Source organism: Eucyclogobius newberryi, unplaced genomic scaffold (assembly GCF_026437365.1).
Source record: "Eucyclogobius newberryi isolate DKJ021-1_F unplaced genomic scaffold, fEucNew1.0.hap1 SCAF_6, whole genome shotgun sequence".
NCBI classification, from domain to species: Eukaryota; Metazoa; Chordata; class Actinopteri; order Gobiiformes; family Gobiidae; genus Eucyclogobius; species Eucyclogobius newberryi.
The window spans coordinates 30,712,872-30,734,935 of NW_027316278.1; the positions used below are offsets into that span (position 1 = coordinate 30,712,872).

Sequence of the window (22,064 nt, forward strand, 5' to 3'; positions counted from 1 at the left end):
CTCCATAACATGGCCTTAAACATATTTATCTCCATAAAAACAAAAAGGATGTATGTTTTTCCAAGTTATTAGTTATTTTTTCTCTATTTATCCAGTTATCTCATATCGATATGTTTGATGCCATAATCTGAAACATTTCAGCAATACCATCTCCATGGTAACAACCCTATTCTTACATCACATTGAAGGAAACAGCTTTGTTCTGGGATATCAGACGCACATTCACTGACTGTAGCACAGCAAGTGTCTCTTAAATCCTCTTGTTTTTGAGCACTGCTGATGGATGTGTATGTGAGGGTGAGGGTTAGGGGGGCTACATGTTTTAGAGTATGTTTTATATCTGTTTATTCTTGTCCATGTGTCTGCGACTGACAGGCATCTGGACATTGGGCGGCTTAAGTAAATTGCCATTGTGTCCTTAGGCAAGACACCCAAACTGCCAAGTATGAATGTGGTGTGTGAGTGACAGGTGGTGGTCAGAGGGGCTGATGGTGTAGATTAGCAGCCTCACTTCCTGTTACCCTGCCGCAGGGCAGCTGTGGCTACAATATTATCTGTAGCTAATAGTTACTGAGCAGTGCACTGTAAAGCGTATTGAGTTTCTTGAAATGTGCTATACAAATCCAGTTATTAATTAATAATCAAGAATAAATCAAGAAGCAATCCATAATAGGAACTCGATTTAAAATGAAACATATTGATATGATGTTTTCAACCAAGAAATAATCAGTTTACAATAGCCTCTTGTAAACTTTGTGAACAACATAAAAAGTAAGACAACCGACTAAAACTGATGTGGCGTAATGTTCCTACAAGATGGGAGGTATAGATTTGTGTGTTTTTATTTACTCGCTAACCTTGGAACATGTCTTCTGTGCCCATTTGTTCCCAGTTTATTGGCGTTTCTCCATAAGAGCCTTGGAGTGCTCGCTGAATTCAATAACTGATAATAGATAGCCATGTGATTACACACCGCCAGAGGTATAACATTTTCACAATTTAGAGGTTGTGCAGAAGGTGTCGAGCGGAGGCATGAAGCGGTTGGAAACATGGCGTGCTGTTGGGATCTCTGTTGTCCTCAAACAGAGATGCCATCAAAGCATTTCAGAGATGGCATAACAGCATGTAATAGATCAAGCTAAAATTAATCCTGGGATATCTGGGATTTAAAGAAGACAATGATCTAAAACACCTTGATAATAGAAACCTGTCGACTTCCTGTTCACAGCAGCTGAACTGATAGGCCCCGCCCCTTCATACTTGCAATCCACCGCAGCGAGCAGAAGATTTTGATTTACCTGTTTTTATTGTTGACAAATGGCTACAACACATTTTTTTAACCTTTTATGGAGTGTGATGTGTTTGGTAAAAGTAAAAGCAGTGGGTGGAGATAGGGGGTAATTGAAAACTGACGCAAAAAACACACACATTATGCGGTATTTGTTTTGTTATTAGCCTTTAAACATGCTCTTTGGTGGACAAAAAGCACACATTACTTTACAATAAGTCAGTCAGGCCTTTTCCATGTTATAAATTGAGTTAAAGCACCATTTACTGGCAGAAGAGATAATTACATAAGGACGAATAAAAACCTATTGAACGCTATTTGATGGTAGAAATGCTGACAGCGCAGACCTATGACGTAACAAAGCTGGAAAATGTGGACTGGAGTATTTTGGGAGGCTCCAAGGAGAGAGGTCTTCCTACACAGGATTAATGAAACACATGTAAAAGCGAGATCTTGTGCCCTGTGCTGATGTTTTGGATATTAAAATCAGATGTGATAGACTTTTTACATTAATAAACATAATAATTGACTTACAATAACCAAATAATGAACAGTTTGGTTAGAACACGTTGTTTTTATGGGCGTAGTTTTTCCCACATCATCATTTTAGAGATTGCCTCGTTTCCAGAAGCAAAGTGACCAAATATGAACCCCAATTACTTGCTATTTTATCTTATTTGTTATACGCAGTTGCTATTTTATTACTCCCTGAGGCTATATTGTTTCAGAACACTCCTCTTCACTCTGTCCGGTTCCATTTCCATATCAGGCCTCTCACACGTAGACGCTGTGAGCACCAATTTGCATGCGCCGCCACGCCAGAGCCAATCCAAGGACACCACAGGCAGTTTGTCAGCTTCAATTAGTGTCTGCTGTCTGCTCCACTGTGGTCACCCAGAATGCAACCTGCTGGTCAGTGCATGTGCTCACGGTGATGGACGCGACCTTCCAGCTGCAGCAAACGGCAGGCATCAATCAAAGTCAGAAGGAGCCAACAAATACGTTTAGGACTGGCGAGTACATGAGGCGTGAAGCGAGTAGAGTCCCGTTTCCACTGGTTCACTTTGGGGCGGATCGGGATGGCCGGAAAGTGCCTCCATTGTCGTAAGTCAACTGTAGCGGTCAATACAAGCGATCCAAAGTTGGCTGTGAGAGGTCTAGCTTCCGAGGAGGGCCGGCTCGCTTTCAGCTCCCGGAAAGCTTTTTGAGCGAGATGATTGGATAAGAGAGATCGCAGACTCAGGTGAAAAAAGATGGCAGAAAGCAGATACAAAGAGAAAGTAATAATTTCCTACCAAACACCGACTCTATCGTGAGATAAACCACTGTATTTCCGGTGATGTGTTGACAGACTTAGCTAAACAAAACTAGCACACGTTAGCTTTAGCCGTTTCCTTTTTATCGATACACAGCACTCACGTCAAGACCCATAATATTATATTTCCAGTGCAGACTTATTAATTGGGGTTTTTCACACTGTGGTAATTTTTTCAGTTCCTAATATTTTTTACAGTTTCAGTCTCCATTTGCCGTAACAATCAGACTTAAAGCCGCTACTTTTTCCCCACGCTTTGAACCCTGTGTCATTACAACGGTGCGTCTAATTTAGAGAGATTTACTAGCTAACGGCCACCAGGGGGCACTGTAGCAGGAAGCGCAAGTGTTTGACACACTGTAGAAGAAGACGTTATGGGACACAGGGCAAAAGACACTGCCATGGAACATATTTTTCTTTTAATTTTCAGACTCAATCACAATCTTTTATTGATCCACAAGACAAATAACTCGGACACAGAAGCTCCAAAAATGCAATTACTTTCAGAAATTAGTGACTAAAATTCGGATTAACTGTGAATGCCTGTGTTTTATTGCTAATGTTGCCGTTTGTTTCAGCTTGTGCGTGGTAAAGATTGATGGATTGATTCAAACCTCACAGTATTTACAGCTCATTATCAGTCTGCTCACCGTTATTTATCTTTGTAAATTCAGCTGGACGTGATTGACAGGTGCATTAGCCAATCAGGGACACGCATGAACCGTCCTCATCAAAACAAATAATGCCTGCTAACAAGGAACAAATAAAGGGGAAAAAGTATCGCAGGGAATGAAAAATCTCTGCGGTTTCAATAAGTGAAGCGCAAAATGTCGTTAATATGGGTTGAGAGAAGTTTGATTCATTTTTTACATATGAAACAAACACATTTGACTGCACGGTACTGTTTGGGCTTGATTTGAGCCTTGGTGGAGAGAGCGGACTAACTATTATACATACATTATTATACTACATAAAGAATTGAAGAAGAGTATATTCTTGATCCAGGGCCACTAGGGTCATGCAGCAGTCTTTCTGAGGCTTTTGAATGCATGACCTTGCAAATCCTCTCCAACAAAAACCTCAATTTACCGTATTTTCCGGACTATAAGTCGCACTGGAGTATAAGTCGCACCAGCCAAAAAATGCATAATAGAGAAGAAAAAAACATATAAGTTGCACTGGAGGATGAAATGCGGTTGCAAGTGTGAAAATCACAAATAATATCACATATAAGTCGCTCCAGAGTATAAGTATATAAGTATAAATATAAGTATAAGTCGCACCCCGGCCAAAACTATGAAAAAAGGTGTGACTTATAGTCCAGAAACTACGGTACAGGTTTGTGTTAAATAGTATTTTTAGGGTGTTTTTTGTTGTTTGTCTTTGGACCTATAATCAGAAGAATTCATAAAGCATAAAAGTCATAACTTATAGACTGACTCCATGTTTGTTCTGTATTTCTGGTGCATATTTTCATCCCTCCTGTCTCACCTCTCTCTCTCTCTCTCACCTGGCCTGAAGCGTGGGGACCTCACTGAATAAAGATGCATGCAAATCAAACTAATAAGACGGATAATTGGAAGGGGAATGGGGATAGTGGAACCTCCTTGGAGATGTTTTGGTGCTTGCAGCTTCATCTCGATATCAGTCAAAGTTGTGCTCCCACTAATTCTCTCAGATATATCCATTTGACTTCGAAACTCCAGCGTCTAAATTGTAACATAAAAATGAGCTGTCGTCTCTTGCATTTCTCGGCATCGCTTCTGGATATTTTCGTTTAACTTCAATGACACGTTTTCACACATTTATTCAGCAGCCAAGTATTATAATTGATGGTTTGTTGCCTACAATAGCCACAGGAGTTGACGGCATCTTAAATCATTCTAAAGGACACACATTAATATGTGTATTTTTAAATGGTTTATGAATATGCAACTCCAATTTAATATCTGCATTGTCACAAATGCAAAATATCCACATTCAACAATACATGACTGGTAAGAGCAAATAATGAGGATTTAGTTTTAGACAAGTTTATGAGTAGACTCCAATTTGTACACAAGGTAAAAGATGCAATAAAAAAGGAAGATAGAAATACAGAGGAGGAGCAGGAGGTCCGTCGATGTTTAGTCCTGACTCTGGGCACCAGCAGGAGGCTGGTCCATGTTTAGACCTGACTCTGGCACCAGCAGGAGGCCGGTCCATGTTTAGTCCTGACTCTGGCACCAGCAGGAGGCTGGTCCATGTTTAGACCTGACTCTGGCACCAGCAGGAGGCCGGTCCATGTTTAGTCCTGACTCTGGCACCAGCAGGAGGCCGGTCCATGTTTAGTCCTGACTCTGGCACCAGCAGGAGGCCGGTCCATGTTTAGTCCTGACTCTGGCACCAGCAGGAGGCCGGTCCATGTTTAGTCCTGACTCTGGCACCAGCAGGAGGCCGGTCCATGTTTAGTCCTGACTCTGGCACCAGCAGGAGGCCGGTCCATGTTTAGTCCTGACTCTGGCACCAGCAGGAGGCCGGTCCCTGAGGTCCTCAGCCGCTACAGTAGTCTAACCTGCTGCTGATGTTGATTGATTTAATGTGGCAATTAAAGCTCAAGACTGAGCCCATTATTACCCCCAGCAGTTATTGTTCAGATTACATTTATTTATTCATACACATTCTTACAGGGAATCCATAGCACATGATGAGCCCAGTTCTCAGATGAGGGGATGGGTCTGTCTTGACAGAAAACCACTGACTCTAACCATGAATTATGAAAAGACATTAGTAAAAGCAGTTGTGTGTAATAAATGTTATTGAACCGGAACAAGTGGATTAAAAATGCATGTAGTTCCTGTTCTAAGACAGACACAGAACAAATACTACTGCATCAAAGGAAAGGAGGCTTTGAAGGAGACATATTTGCTCTAGTGTAAGGATACCAATGGGGAGCTTTCACATTTAGATATCAAACGCATGCACACAGGATAATCGTCCAGGTATGGTAGCCATTATCGTTAGCTTCAAGTACATATGACATTTGTTTGTATTACTTTGGTGGGATAGTAGTTGTAGTAGCTTTGTCAAATATTTAGCACCATTTTACAGCAAGTAAGTGATAGTTTGAGTACAAATGTTGAAAAATATAAATTAATCCAAGCTCTTCCTATGCCATCAATACACAACATTCCATTCAAAATACAGGGTAAATTTTAAACATTTACCCTGACATTTCAGAAAAATGTCCTCAGCAATTGTTTTATTGTTTTATTTATTTTTTTTACAAAGAGTTGCGTTTTGTTTCATTAATTTGCATATAGGGCTATACAGTACATTATTTCTGTACAGACTACAAAGTGGATTAGAGAAATGGATTGTATTGTGTATTGGCGAGCTGGGATTCATCTCCCTTCAGATATCAATCAATATTTTCTTCATTTGTGGAGTTTGTTATTTATCGTTTTACAAAGCTTTTTGAGTTTTAAATACGTCTAATGTGGGTTGAACATAAAGATTACAATCACTGCCACGGATTAGGGTTGCCTCAGACTTGTGTTCAATCACATCTATAACATTAGTATAAAAAAGTTATATATTGATCACACATTTTTCTTTACCTCCTTTATCTTTATGTTGAAAACTCTGTTCAAAATTCACAAAGGCATTTTCGGGCCACACTGAACTCTGAACATTTAAAACAAATCAACCTGCTTCAAATAATGTTTTAGTGGCAATACTTTTCTCTTTTTCTTCATTTAAATGATCGGAATTTCCCACTAAACGGAAAATGCTAGAACTGTAAAAGTGCTGATCAGTTGCAGCCAGAATAAAAAGTGGATGAATAAGGCATAAAGAGGTACTAAATTGTGTTTCATAAGTAAAGAATTAATCAAGTAAAAGTAACACAATTGAGTAACAAGTAAAGCACCCGAAGAAACCTACTCAGAGCATGCATATTCAATAAGAATATGCATAAGAGAAAGGTCCCGCTGCACTACAGTACTGCCCCAGTGTGTCGAGACTTTTCATATGTATATTTTTGTTTGCGCAAAGCCAAGATTTGAACTCCAAACCTTTAGTCAGGATGTCACCCACATCTGTGCTTAAAAATAACCTCTCAAGAATGTGAATATAAATTTTTACTTTTAGGTATTTTTCAAAAATGTAAGATTTTAAATTAAATTGAAAATGTACTAACTCGGGTGCACGGTGGCAAAGGCGGTTAGCGCTCTTGCCTCCCAAGAAGAAGATCATGGGTTCGATTCCCGGACCAGACCAACATCACATGATCTCTCTGGGTGGAGTTTGCATGTCCTCCCCGTGTTACCGTGGGTTCTCCGGCTCCTCCCACCGTCCAAAGACATGTGTTAGGTAAGATTGGTGACTCTAAAAATTGGGCCTAGTGAATGAATGTGAGAGTGAATAATTGTCTGTCATGTCTACGTCTCTGTGTCGGCCCTGCGACAAGTTGGCCACTGTCCAGGATGTACCCCGCCTAAGGCCCGAAGTCACTGGGATAGGCTCCAGTCACCCGCGACCCCGAAAGGGACCAAGCGGTAGAAAATGGATTGATGGATGTAAATACTAAGCTAAATGTATCCACAGTAAAATGTACATCCTGCCGTCTCGGGGCGGAAAACCAGCCTTGAAACATTGGACGATATCGACTCAAAGTTAACTCTTGTGTGAAAACATGGGGCTGATTTTGTTTTTTGTATTTGGCAATGTTAAAAGTTGTTGTATGTGATAATGTGATTATACTGTGTTATTAGTAAAAAATGCATAAACAAAAACATTTGGGGGTCTGATCTCTGACTGTGTATTTAAAGAAGGTGTAGGGTAACTCTTAAGTTACTAAGTTCTAAGTTAAGTTATGAAAGTACAGTATTTTTGTACATTTGTACAACGTTACTTTCTACCACTAGAGTAAAGGCAGGCACTGCAGCCTTAGGTCAGAAGCCTTCGGCCTGACTGGATTAACTGTAAGGTAAGAATGCTCTTTAGCAGCATCACTGACTCTTCCCCTGCTTTAGCCGCTGACGCTCATATGGAGTGACATTAATCATCATGCAAAGCCAAAAGGGCAAACCCAGCAATTCTAAACATGTCACAAGATTTATGCAAATGTGTGTATCGCTTGTGTGTGGACTCTCCAGACGTCTGTGACCATTACGTCCGTCTGTCCAGAGAGGGCGCCACATTACGCCATCATGTCAAAAGGAGCGCTCAGTCATGAAGATGTAATAATCAAAGAGGTATTCTCAGGGATAATGACAGCAGCGCGAGGGCCGGGGAGTCACTCAGTGTAATTCAACACATGTGTCACAGCAGACGGGAGAGTGTAATTGAAGGTGACCCCAATTTAAGCTGGATAGCCATTACTACAACACTGATTCTTCTTCGGTGGCAGAACAGGCTGTAGATCTCAGGTCTTAAAGCAGCCCAGAGGCATGGTCTTCTGTCGTTTTCTGTATTTTAAGTATAGGTTTATTGATTGCAACAAAAAGGATTTGAACAGGTCATATCAGAAGCTGTTACTGTGCACATTATACTGTGTTTTTTTTTTAAATTGAAATAAAAGCTTTGATACCCAACTTTGTAAAATATTAAACTATTTGTTTCCCACATGAGCATATTGTAAAAGACGCAGTGACAAAATTACTTTATTTCAGATCAAGTTAGCGCGTTGTTGTACTGTTGTGTTCCGGAGTACGACGCACAGTGGGAATATTGAGAGTAGTGTTGTGCCGGAGGTTCCTGTACAGGCTTATTGGCAGACGGTAAATGGCAAGAGTCATATGGAGGAAGTGGAGAATCCCAGGATGAAATCTGTGCATACGAAATGGAAAGAGCTAATCAAAGCAAATCTAAAGAAAGATTTCCGTACTGAGGCAAAACAGATCCGCCCTAACTATTTAATGTGTTAGTTTTAGTTGTATATGATTTAATACAGTTTAGATTGCAAACTTTTAACAATATAAATTCAGTTTTAACGAGCCAGGGTTTCTCAGCTAAGTAGTCTTCGGCTCGATGTCGGCAAATGTTGCATTAATGTTCTGTCCAGAGACAGCAGGGGGAGCTGGCGGACAGCTGGTTACCCATCACAAGTAAATAAGTAAAAACATGTGCAAAAGTCACATCTTTTAATAAGTTAAAACATGTGACTCGGGCAGTAAAAAAACATGAATGCACAGATTCTAGAATTTCCAATGAATAGGTACAAAAACACACCAGAAGGCCATTAACATTGGCAAAATGAACCTTTTGTCACTGACTTACTCACAGTGGGAAGAATAAGCATTTACTCATTTATTTAATAGTTAACAGTAGAAGTACAGTTTCTTCAAAGCTTTCCTAGAACAGGACCAAAACAAGTGTAAATCAGGGCCAAACCAGGACTAAACCAGGACAGCACAGCTTTAGCCAGTGAAACAATAGAAGAGCTTGTGTGTGCAGCCTGGGACAGTTCTAGTGTAATAGCTGTCACTCCGTAACGCCCCGTCCTGATGCCTCCATCGCTACAGCTCGATTAGGGCCATCTATCTCTCTGTCTCTGCCTTCTCCCTCCATCTTCTACCACTGTGCTTCATTTAGCCACTTCTCAACCTCATACGTTTCTCCTCCTCCACCACATCAGTGTCTATTGTTATCCAAGCACTTTGAGACATTCTTTAAAAGATACATGGCAAACAAAGTGATCAGCAGTGGTAGACGGTGAAGAGAACATATATATATATATATATATATATATATATATATATATATATATATATATATATATGTTATATTCTGTGGCCTTGCTGGGTAATGACGCAGAAATATGACTGAATCACATGGAGGAGAAAACAATTGTGAGCAATGTGAGGCGTCTGCTTGTGCCATTATGACCAGACTGCAGCATGTGCAGCTCGTGTCGCAGCTATATATGGGGTAGATGCATTCAACAAAGGATTAAACATTAAAGGGGGAAGAAATTGAATGAAACGCAACATGATGTGTTGGGCTTTTACTTGAATTTGAAACTAGCATGCAATAATATACAAGATGCAATGCAAAATCAAATCAAAATACTTTCCCTCAAAGCATGTTGTATGATTACAAGAGAAAGCCCTATGACGTTCATATGTGTAATTGCCATGATTGGATTGAGGACTAAGTGTGTAGTTGTATGCATTTGTCACAGTAATAAAATAAACTGTGTATCTTTGAGCAAGAAGTAAAATATGTGACAGTGTGATGGTTATAATTTAATAAAACTGATTTTAATAAAGAAACTGTGTGTAAAAATGATTATGAAGACGACTGGTAATTGTGTTAAGATATTTTTATTACAGGGTTTATTTAGTCAATATTTACACTGAAGAAATGTATTTTTCATTTCTAGTTTCTGTCCATAAAACTATGATGCTATTTCAGTCCAGACTAAATATGAGACAACATATTACATATGATTGCTTCTTGGGACTTTCAAAGATGTGTTCTTGGACTTCAGGCTTTTTTATGGTTTTGTTTGGGGCTAAAACTTGGATCTTGGTCTTCTTTTCATCCATCCATCCATTTTCTACCGCTTGTTCCCTTTCGGGGTCGCGGGTGACTGGAGCCTATCCCAGTGACTTCGGGCCTTAGGCGGGGTACACCCTGGACAGTGGCCAACTTATCGCAGGGCCAACACAGAGACATAGACATTACAGACAGTTCACTCTCACATTCACTCTCTAGGGCCAATTTAGAGTTACCAATTTTTACCTAACACATGCATGTCTTTTCATTAAAATACAAAAATATTAGCACTTGTAGTCCATGGAAACTTCTACTTATTTTAATTTAATTTTTTTGTCAGCAAATATATAACCTTGAAAAGACTACAAATAAATATTAGTAGTAAGATTGTATTTTAGCTAAATAAGGAAGAATACAAGCAAACTAGGTTTCATGGTAAAAGATGCAGTTCGATGTGTTGTTTTTCACTATTTAATATGTATAATGGCCAATGATTGGATTGGGGGGCTAAGGACAAGATTAGTAAAGTGAAATATGTGATTAGGGTGGTCTTCTTATGTACCAAATGTATTAAATGAGAAATAAATGTACGGTATTATCAAGACAGCTACATTTAAGTAATAGTAAAAGTGTCCTTTGATGTATGGTGTTTGTGTTTTTGTATAATGACTCATAAATGGCTTGAGAGCTTCTAACAAGATTACATGGAGTTGAATGCATTTGCCATAGCAACACAATTACCTGTGCATCTTTGAGCAAGAAGTAGAAGAAGAAGAAGAAGTAGAAGAAGTGGCATGTTTATCACAATGAACAAATGCAATTTTAATAAGACCATGTTTAAAATTATTATTAAGACAGCAAGCAGAAATAAAAAGCAAACATGCATTGACTGCGTAGTAAAAAGTACTCTTAGATGTATACTTTGCTTCATGATTCAGACTTCAGGACGATACAAAATACATGTGGAGCACTCATTACCAGTTAAATGACACATCAGTGGCAGGGAGCAGGGCCTTACAAATGTACAAGAGAAATACATTTGACTTCATACAGTATGGACACTAATGCGTAGAGGGATCATTCATAATTCAGACAGGAAAATAACGTGCTTTTCCCAAGAAAGCTCAGTGAAGGGCGAAAGGTTTGTGCACATAACTAGTAAAGCATTAACAATCAAGGCTGAATAAAGGAAGTGTACTTGTATATGCATCAAATAATGTGCTAAGATTTGGGCCTGTTGATGGTAGGGTAAAAGAAGGTTCAATACCAAAAAATATCAGTATTTTGATACTGGCGAGGTATCAAAAATGTGAATATGTAATCCTCAATACATATTTATTTATTTACGTTGATCAAGATTATGAATGTTCTTTGTAAAGTTAATTTCTCATTCAGAATTGAATATATAGTTACAGCTTTTCCTACTATTTTTGTAATCTCATCAGATTTTTTAATTGAATCTATATATTAATTGAATCTATATATGAGAGGTTTCAGAAAAAAAGTCATCATTAAAAAAATTAAAACATGAATTACTCAAATACAAGTAAAAAGTATTCAGAGAAACTACTATTTGATTAAACAGTTGGGATGTAAAATATATTCTTTACTTTTTGTGACTTATTAGTTAAACGTACACAAAGCATTAAATAATATACAGATCTTCCAAAGAATAGACACAAAAACATGGAGATTTTGTCACTTAAGTCTTCCTCACAGTGGGAGGAGTAACCGTCCAAAATCACCAGGACTAAACCAGGACAGGGCAGTCTTTGCTGATATGATATATATTAGGACGGTAAAAAGGGCCACTATAGGTCCCGTTACATTCTGATTGTATGGGTGGTATTATAGAAGACCTTTTGCACAGAAGGAGGTGACACTCACTAACTTAATTAACCTCAGAAAGGCCCAGTCCTCTTCTGCATTACATCATACCTGACTCTCTCACCCCCGTGCTGATTGAGGGTCCACAAGAGCTTTTCCTTAAGAACCGTTTTAGACGTTTTGAACTCTGACCTTTCATTGCCACATCCACTGCAGTGAGCTGTGTGGTGATGATCAACGTTATGATGTTATTCACGTATGATGTTATTCACGTATTAAAAACAGGAATTGTATTTTGCATCATTCTTGCTCTAAGCCTCAGAAATCACTATGTTTCCATTTTTGAAGTCAAAAGTAATGTGGCAAAGAAGTAGCCCTTCGTGTACGATGGGCACTGTACAAACCTGAGGCACTCTGATCACAGAAGGAACGTCACAGGGCACAAGGTGACCCTAAATGTTAAAAATCATGAGACTAGTCATGTGAGCACAGGGAAAGAAGAAGGGAAAGCAGGCCAAAAAGCACAACCTTAATTCCTGCTTGTAGAAAAAGATTCTGTTGTGGTCATCTGAACCCATCTGGAAAAACGATCTGTGTCCTTTAACTGGTGGTTTGATCTGTAGGCTCTTGATTCATGCTTGTTTTCAATGAATCCTGTTTCAAATGTCCCAGATTTGTGGCATCAAAGGTAGAATTCTGGAGGTCTCCTGTGCCGTTTTCTATAAATCATTGCCACCATGCTGACATTAGCCTATCAGGGGAAAGCTAGGGTTAGGGTGAATGTAGAAGCTTACAAAATGCAACTGTTTAAAAAGTACAATGTAGGGTGCCTTGTCTTTCTTCCATTTGCACTAAAGGTAGAAATAAAGCTGTGTAATTATTTGATTTGATTATAAACGTAATTGAATACCAACCGTAGGCCAGTCAGCGTTCAGCAGCAATGATACTGTCTAACCAGTGTCTTAACTCCCCGCTATCATTATGCGCTCTGATTAGGGAATAGCGCTTTAATGTAATTACGCTGTGCTTTGAAGATTAATTTTGTCGGAGATGGCAAGCTGCGCTACGTCGGCGTCGAAGAACATTATCTATAATCACACGCACTTCAGAAAGCGAGCTGTGGCTGCGAGCGGGTCCCTCTGGTGCGGACCACAGGCAGGCAGTGTTTATGGATGGGCCTATAGAGTACTCGACACCTGTGCGCCCGGATGTCCCGAACGTACTATATACAAGACAATAAGGCAGGCCAAGGCATGAGAAACGCTGAAGGGGGATTTTAATTGCTGCACATCTTATAATTGGTTATAAAGACTGATCAAATTAGCGACAACTCATCACTTAAGTACATAGTTCACCTTTGATCCCCAAATTCTACCATGGAACTTTTGGCAGTGGTATCCCAGGGAATCAATTTTATCATTATACCATCATATTTAGCAAAATGCATCATATTACGGATAATGACTTCATAATACCTTAATACCCTGAAAAAAATTACAAAATGGAGGAAATCAGAGGCAAAAGTGAAGAGAAACTTCACATGCAACTTCAATGGGGAATTTGGAATGAACCACTGACTATACAGAAAATATGAATGATCAAGGGTGATTTGGACAAAGAAACCGACAGACATTCACAATTATATGCAGATTTTGAAGTTTTAACTTAACTAACTTACAGTACAAATACAGAAATGTTGACGGACTGGTTCTGTCTTTTGTAATTGTAAGTCAGTTAATTTATAAAAAGGGCTGAGATGAGGCAATGCAGATCGTCTTCAACATCAACATTCCATTTGACTTTCAAACAACACTGGAAATGATGGATGTTGATACATATGGAATACACTTTTGAACGCAAAAAAAAAGCCAATAACAAGGAAATAGATGACAGGAATGGAGCCGACTCTCAAGGACTGGACGGAAATAACCTTGGATATTTACATGAGATGACATTTCAAAGGGTCTAATCCAGGGGTGGGCAATTATTTTCCTCCGTGGGCCATATTCGAATCCAGGCAAGTAGCGGAGGGCCGGCCCGCCATCATTGGTGTGAAGAAAAAAAAATCCCCAAAATTAAATATCAAATAAAATATCACGTTTCTGTCAAATATAGGCTATTGAATCTATTATTTGATTTATTTCACGTCATAGGTATTAAGGATACACGTGCAGACAGATGCCTGAGGGCAAAAAAGGCAACAACATTTTTTTTTTTTTTAAATATTACTTGCACAAGTTTGGCGGGCCGTAGTTTGCCCACCCCTGGTCTAATCTGTGTTCATTCACTCCATAGTCAGTGATGGTAAACTGCCCTCCGACCACATTCACACGCCACACTCATATTGGCGCAGTGGGTGAGCTGTCTTGTCCAAGCCATAGTTTGAATTACATTTCTGTTACAAAGTAGAGCATTTTTGGTTTGAGGGGAAATAATCTGGGACGGCAATATTAATTTTAGCATTCATTGTGCTCCTAAAAGCTGGTTGAAAAGTGGCGATAACAACCCTGTGAGCGCTGACGGGAAAGAACATTGCACCAGGAAATAGTCATTAACAGAATGAGAAAATAGCAAGTTGTTCACTGGCAAAGAAATACCAAGCACAAAACACAGCGATTTGGGAACACAATATCAGCCCGAAAAAACAGTGCAAATGACAGCGCACGCTTTCCCACACTCCACAACGCTCCACACACTCGCACGTGATTGATAATACAAAGGGGAGAAGGTGGTTGGGCTCAGTGTGCCGCGCTTACCCTGCTGACCCCGCGACCTCGGTCCTCTCCATAGTTGGTTCCGAGGATCTCGAAGAAGATGTTGGGGTTCGTGCCGTTGTCGGTGAACTCCAGGAAACTGGTGAGACCGCTGACTCCAAACTGTAGAGAACAATTAAAAACAAAAAGAAAAATAAAGCTTAAAATTAAATGTTGACCAATATTTTCAACATTTCTACAGCGTAAGACCAAAACCCGTGTGAAGACGGCGTGAAATTTGCTCTCGTTCTGGTTGCGATCACAGTCCCGTTTAGTCCTGTTGACGATTTGGTTTGGTCATGTTCAAGTCCTGGTTTAATTCATGATCTTGTAAAGGTCTAGTTTTGGGTTTAGTGCCGATTTAATCCCTTTTTTGTATGGTGAGATTGATTAAATAAGACGTTGAAAACCTTGAATTGTCCCTCAATGAGACCAGTCAATGTCTAATGGAAATGGTGAATAACACACAAAACGAAACAGTAGAACAAGAAAGCTTTAATGGTGCATTATGTAACTTGTCTGGCCAAGTTAGAGGTCAGATCGCACAGTAAGAGTGCATGCTTTTCATTATAGCATTACTTTGCAAAGGGAATTGTAGGGCACATTAAAACGCAGACTGCAAGACAAAGTGCTTTCTTTTTATCTCTCAAAAGTCCTTAAATATTTAACCAATAGGTTTTCTTTTTTCGGGGGAAAATGCTACCTTTTTTAAAGTCTTGCATTAATAATTCACTAAACTCGCAGAGGTTGTGACTCTGGAAGTTCACATGGCTCTTCTCAGTATTTCTGCAGTTAAAGGTTATTTCCGATCAGAACATAAACAAAGTGCCGTGTGCAGGACGTGCCCTCTATGGCCCCGCGCACGGTGAGCCTCAGTGACCGTGGCAGTAACCCTGGTTCCGGGAGTGAGAGGTGTGAGACAGTTTGCAGTGAGTCATGGTGGGTGTTTGGGACCGCAGCAGGGACCGGGCGGGTGAGTGCAGTAGCTTAGGGCTCTAAACAAAGACGAAGTCAACCGAAGCCCTGGATGTTTGTTCGAACCGCTCTCCACTTCCTCTCAGCTGGCTCTAAGAGTGAGGAGAAGATCCAGGGGTATATTCGGTTTATGTCTTTAATTATTCATTTACGAGCTAGAGACTTGGCCCTGTGACAAGTTGGCCACTGTCCAGGGTGTACCCCGCCTAAGGCCCGAAGTCACTGGGATAGGCTCCAGTCACCCACGACCCCGAAAGGGAACAAGCGGTAGAAAATGGATGGATGGATGGATGGAGCTAGAGACAATACATATTGATGAACACATACCGTATTTTCCGGACTATAAGTTGTATAAGTATAAGTTGCACCAGCCAAAAAATGCATAATAGAAAGAAATAAACATATATAAATCGCACTGGAGAATAAGTTGGGGAAATGTATTTGGGGAAATGTATTTGATAAAATCCAAGACCAAGAACAGACATTAACTTGACTTAAAATGTAGTTTCAGATTAGAGAACATGGTGAATAGGTATGCTAACGTAGCACCTTCAGCTACATGACGCACAGACAGAACTGTGGTAAGTGTCTGGTATGGTACGACTTATAGTCCGGAAAATACGGTATAAACATGTAAATAGGCAAGAGATCGTTGTTGTTGAAATTGTTAATTTTCCATCCGTTGTTCCTCGACAAGTTGATTTGACATTTAAGGTAGCATGGACAATACGTGAAGAAAGACAACATTTACCAAAACTAGACAAAAAACAGGACAGAGCGGGACAGGAACAGTTCACCTTCTACAAACTCATTATGTAAACACGGGACCTACGAACAGTCCCACGGGCGATTTTTTTGCTCATTTCATCGTTGTTCTTGATGGCTGCCTCACAAGAACACAGTGTCCATAGCCGGTTTTTAAGTTCGTAGCCGGGTCGCTGGTCTCATCGAAGATTGTCCACAAAGAGCCTACAATGTCCCTCTTAGTGCCATGTGAATGCCTTACGGACCCCTTAAGAGCAATCCAGAGACTACACCGGCCTTAAATATTCTTCTAGAGCCCATTCAAGTCTCTTATCTCGCTTAGAACGACCGTTAAGATGTTTCTAAGTCCAAAGTCAGTTTGTAGTAGGATGTTTTACTACAGGCGTTGCAGTCGTGCGATAGAAAACCTCAGAGGGCTGACGTGGAGGTGCATCAGGAAAGCCCCACAGAACATCGTGCTCCACAGCCATCAAGAGCACCTTGAGCCGTCATTGAGAATTAAAAGGCAGATGTAAAAACGCTTTAGGCTGAAAGCCCCCCTCCACAAACGAGTAACACATGAGCGTAAGGTCATTAAAAAAACAATATCAGTATTCAACTAAGATCATGTATGCCAGTAAATTACCTTATTATAAGTGCTGTGTTGAAGAAGTGAATTGCAGATTGTGTTCACATGTTAAATTCTTTATGCCTTGTTGTAGGCTTTTATTAGTCAGTTTTATTTCATTCACTTCTTACAGTATGCGTATAGTAAGTATTCCTGCATATTTATCTGAAAGCACAACACTAATTACCTAAAACATCCTGTTGCTACATAGGTTTAATTTCTTACGCCTCGATTAATAACTGCTTGACTGATAGTGTTGTACCTTTGATGATCTTGTAATTAATAATGGCGCTCTAAACATAAAGACCTCTCATGTTGGCAATAGCGGGAAGTGATTTAAAGAGTTCAAACTTAGCATGTATATTTATATTCACAAGTAAAAAACACACACTTTTCTAATCATATTGGGTAAAAAACTAACACTTTATAATAACTGCACTTTATTTTAGTTTCCTTACACAACTGACACTACCAGTATTGGCTTTTGAGGTGTACGAAACACTCAGCATCTCATTTAAGAAATGCTGAACCCGAATGCTAACACTGGATGCGTCCAGAACATAATTAATCTTGACCGCAGCCTTAGCTCTCCACAGAGGTGAACTCCACCATTCCAGAGCTCCACTGATAGTTTTAAAGAAGCGCTAAGCTGGGTTAATACACCTCCGAATCACCAGCTGCAACTGGGGACGCAGGCTTCACGTGGAGGAGGCACCGCTTATCCACTTGCAAAATGGAAGCCACGGCGAGGCGGGGAAGAGAACTCTATTAGCGCCGGGGCTCTATACGGCGACAGCTATCGCCCTGATGAAAGTATTGCCAAAGCGCTCGTCTGGTCTCAAGGTGAAAATCGCAGATAGATTTTAAAGACGTTGCAGCCTCGTTTATTATTGTCCACTGACGCTAATCCTAAATTAGCATTTCACTAGGCTTCATCAGTCAGTCGAAGAGCCATCCCTCAAGTCGTTTTTTTATTGATATCAAAACGCAGGGCATCGATCCAATTGGATTTTAGAGTGATGAAAGCGGTGTTAAAGCGCAGACTAAACTCAAGGTGAAAAACAGTTTTATGGAATCACAGTTGTGGGGAAAACAGTGTCTTGGTGAAAAAGGCTATTGATAAATAGTGATGTCACAATATCAAATTTTAGAGTCACGATTATCGTGACGAGAAACATCATGATTTTGCAATTATTCACGTTTATCAGCAAAAAGAAAGGAAACATTCATATTGCATTTTTTTATGTTTAAACTTCAAAAATGTGTCTTTATAACAATTAAATTATCTACGCTTTAATACAGAAGATCATTTTTAAAATAAAACATAATGGCCACAAATTAATTAAGTCATATAAATGTAAGCTTATTGGCCCCTCATTGTAGCTCTCAATTATATCAATTGTTAGTGAGATGAGTTCCATGGTAACGCTCAGGGGCGGGGCTTGAGACTTTAAGAAAGTCAGCTTTCCTTGGCTCACATCAACAACAAACAGTTTTGTGAAGCATCATCTTAGAGGTAAGATTATGCTCTGGCACTACCTGTCTCCTCCTCTTTACACTCAAACGGCCCCTCGCTCTGCTCCTTGTAAACTCATGAAGCAGCGGCATAAAAAAAAACTACTCGCGCTGACTATAGCTCACGCTATTGACTCACACTAGTGTGTGACAGACCGTTCATTCGGCAGGTTTATTCACAGTCACATGTACGCTAGACATTAGAAACAGATCAGGCTTGTTGGCACGTCCAACACACACATGTGCACACTCCGCCCGTGACTCGCGTTGCACCTGGACACATTTCTGAATGTACCACAGGTTCCAAGTGCAGATTAACACATTGAACCTCAGGGAGTTTTTACTTTCACTTTGATGTGTCAAAATAAAGCACCGATGCCCTTTCAAAATACGGTATCTAAAACGTAAACAACATGTCTCGCATCCTCATCGGTCCAGGACTCGTGCATCGCATTCAGGCCCTCAGGGAATTATTTATCATCAGACTGGCGGAATATAACATACTTTACTACATCAGTTTTACAAGGACAACTTAAAACAGGAGACGGCATGCTGGGAAATAGCCGAAACCTTGAAGTTAAGCAACCTAATTATAGCAAACACAACAGCCACGGCTTGTGACTGCTCTGTGTAAAGCATCGTTCCCCTGATCAACTTTGTGTTCCTGATTTTTACCGTCTTAAAACATTAAAAATAGAACTAGCTCATTTCAGAGTCTTTGCAGCAGTCCACACGTGTTCATCACTTACATAATTGAGCATCCTAATTATTGAACACAATGAGCTTTACAAAACTTTCAGAGATAAGAGCGAGGTTTGCCGTCACTGTTATAATCTCTTCTCATGTATTAACCTTTAATTAACCAGATAAGAACCCATTGAGATCGAAACCTCTTTTTCAAGGGTGACCTGGGACAAAATAAAGACATAGCGGCACACACATTTTAAAAGAAAACATTTAAAAGACATTTACGAAAGAAAATAAAATCTTAAAATCACGGATATTTTTTTTGAAGATTCACTCTCTTTGTCTTTTCAAATCAGTTCCAAGCTGCATAATTAGATGCAAAGAGTGCACAATTGACGCATTTTCACCTGAACAGATGCTTTTGCAATATATCTGTACTGTGGCAAAACAGATTTTACATTATTACATGAAAAAAACTGGGTACAGCCCCTTTTAGCGAGGCCAATCCTCCAACAAAGGTCTTGACCAAGCAGAGAAATATCCCTTTTAGTAAAAACGTTAACCTCCATGCTATATATTTACCTTTTTTTTGCTTTTTATTTATTAGGTAAAACGCTGTGAGCCAAAATTGCACATGTGGCTTTTCCTCTTTTTGTTTTCATTGTTTTTGTGTGCTCCGTACCTTCTTAATCGTATCCAGCATGCTCTTGCCTCCCTGCCAGGGCTTGGAGTTCTTGCGGATGCAGCTCAAACTGGCCATGCTGTGCCACTTGCGGTCCTCCAGTTTACGGTGGAAGGTGTTGGCCAGCAGAAGCACTGAGTCGTAGACGTACCTGTTCGTTATCTGGAGAGAAAAAAAAACAAAAAATCAAACACAGACAGAGTTAGTGTGCGACATATGGCTGACAAATGATGCCTGAAGGCCAAAAATGACAACAGCAGAGAATACAAGATTTACTAGTAAACATCTGTTGCATTTAGGTGCACTTTGTGACTTTTCAGTGTGTGCCACCTGGAGATGTTCTTGCTTTGCCAAGATGGATTCCCAGTGTTAAACATGGGGTATGTGATTTTTAAACCGCAAAAGGAGAAAGTGTGTATTTAAAATTAAACCTTTCTCTAGCTCACACACACCCTTTGCATTCATGCGTTCATTTTTAGCCGCGCACACAGTTTTAGAAGCGCTTTTTTCAGATGGTGAAGAAAGTCATTCAATTAAGGACTAAAAGACCATGTGGATTTGCAGTCTCAAACATGCGTCCCAAACATGTTTTTATTTGGAAGGAGTGCTTTGAAAAACACATATTCTAACTTCTTACTTTTACTACTTTGAGACAAAAGGAGGCAGACCCTCATTATAAACTTACATAGAAGAACTTTACCATTGAGTATCTTCTTCCAATCAGTTGAATGGCAGTTAATGAACGTTGACCTGCTGCCAATAATGGTTAAGTCAGTTATGTCCACCCATTGTGTTGCACCTTCAGGCTAAGCTCAATGCATATAGAACTGTCATGTACTGTACTTGTCTGATGCATATATTAAGGGCATTTCTTATTGTAATGGCTGACATGAATGGAAGGCCAATGCAAAGGATGTAATACATGGCCATCGTCCAACACACAATGACCCCTTTCAACGAGCCTTTCATTGGCAACTGTTTCAACGCGTTGAGACATTTTTAAAGGAGCTACTTTTCTCTTATAATACGAATTTCCTTTATGAATAAACGGAGGAAAACCTTGAGGATAAATGCAGTCTGTGAATAACAAGAGTATAATGAACCCAGCAAAGAAAAAACATTTAACATTGTTCTCCTCTATGAAAAAGAGGGCCTTTGAAACATTACAATGTGAACATATAGCATGAGGATATAGCATAAGAGTCATTCAAGAATGTTTTCTTAGAAAATGTTCTTAACTTCCACTTTAGAAGAAGATGCTGAGAGAACTCTGTGCCAGATTCTTGATGTGCATTTAAGAAGGCAAATAACTTCTTAAATGAGAGTTGTTGAGAAGTCTACTTTTGTTTATGCTCCATATTGTTCATCATTTAGCATCCACGATTATTTTATACAATATAATAATTTGTAAATATATAAAACTAACACTCATGTGGGGATAAGAATTTTTGGCTGCAATTTCAGGGTGATCATTTTCGAAAACCGTATCATTTATGTATATAATAGTGTTCCTGACTATTCGTAGGATTTGTTCTTGCAGAGGAAAAAAATCCATTAAGAACCAATTTTGGGAATGATAAAAAGGCTTTAAGGCCTTAAATACAAATCTGTGCATAAGAACGCTTCATGAATGAGGCCCATTGTTTCAACTTTTTTTCTTTTCTTTTTCTCATTGCTACATTTGAGTAAATTAATGATTAGGAAACATGTTGTAACATGGTTGAAACCTCATTAAAGATAAAATGTCTCCTTTCAAGCTGAGTCACGTTGTATTAAACCTAAATCCACATATTCTCTGTGCTCAGGCTGAACAGAGAACATGGTACAGGTGCTGTTCAGTGTGTTCGTGGGTGTAGAAAGGAGCAGAGAAAAAGGTGAAATACCACAAAGTACATTACAGTACATGCCAGAATTTCTCGCAGTTACTACAAGTACACATACACGCAAAAAAGTACCACTCAAACAACTGTGAGTATCTGCAATTAGTTACTTTTCAACCCTGCCGTCTGTAAATGACCATTGACGTGTCCGAGTGTGCGTGTACGTGTTTACCAGGCAACGCAGGGACTCAAATGCGTTGGAAGAACCTCGAGTTTTGTCTCCGCAAGGTCTACCGCATCAGCCTCATGATTTAGAATAAAGAAACGGGTTCAATCAAGTCAAAGGTT

General features: G+C 39.7%; 1 protein-coding gene across 4 annotated transcripts in view; it reads right to left on the reverse strand.

The window, feature by feature from the left end:
• Positions 1-22,064, reverse strand: part of grid2 (glutamate receptor, ionotropic, delta 2) — a 788,159-nt gene that overhangs the window by 313,833 nt on the left and 452,262 nt on the right. For all 4 annotated transcript variants that reach the window (XM_072433310.1, XM_072433308.1, XM_072433309.1 and 1 more), the window contains exons 7-8: positions 19,897-20,058; positions 14,669-14,788 (exon numbers count right to left, since the gene is read on the reverse strand). In XM_072433310.1, the coding sequence (XP_072289411.1) occupies positions 14,669-14,788; positions 19,897-20,058 (282 nt within the window). The remainder of the gene's footprint in view (positions 1-14,668; positions 14,789-19,896; positions 20,059-22,064) is intronic.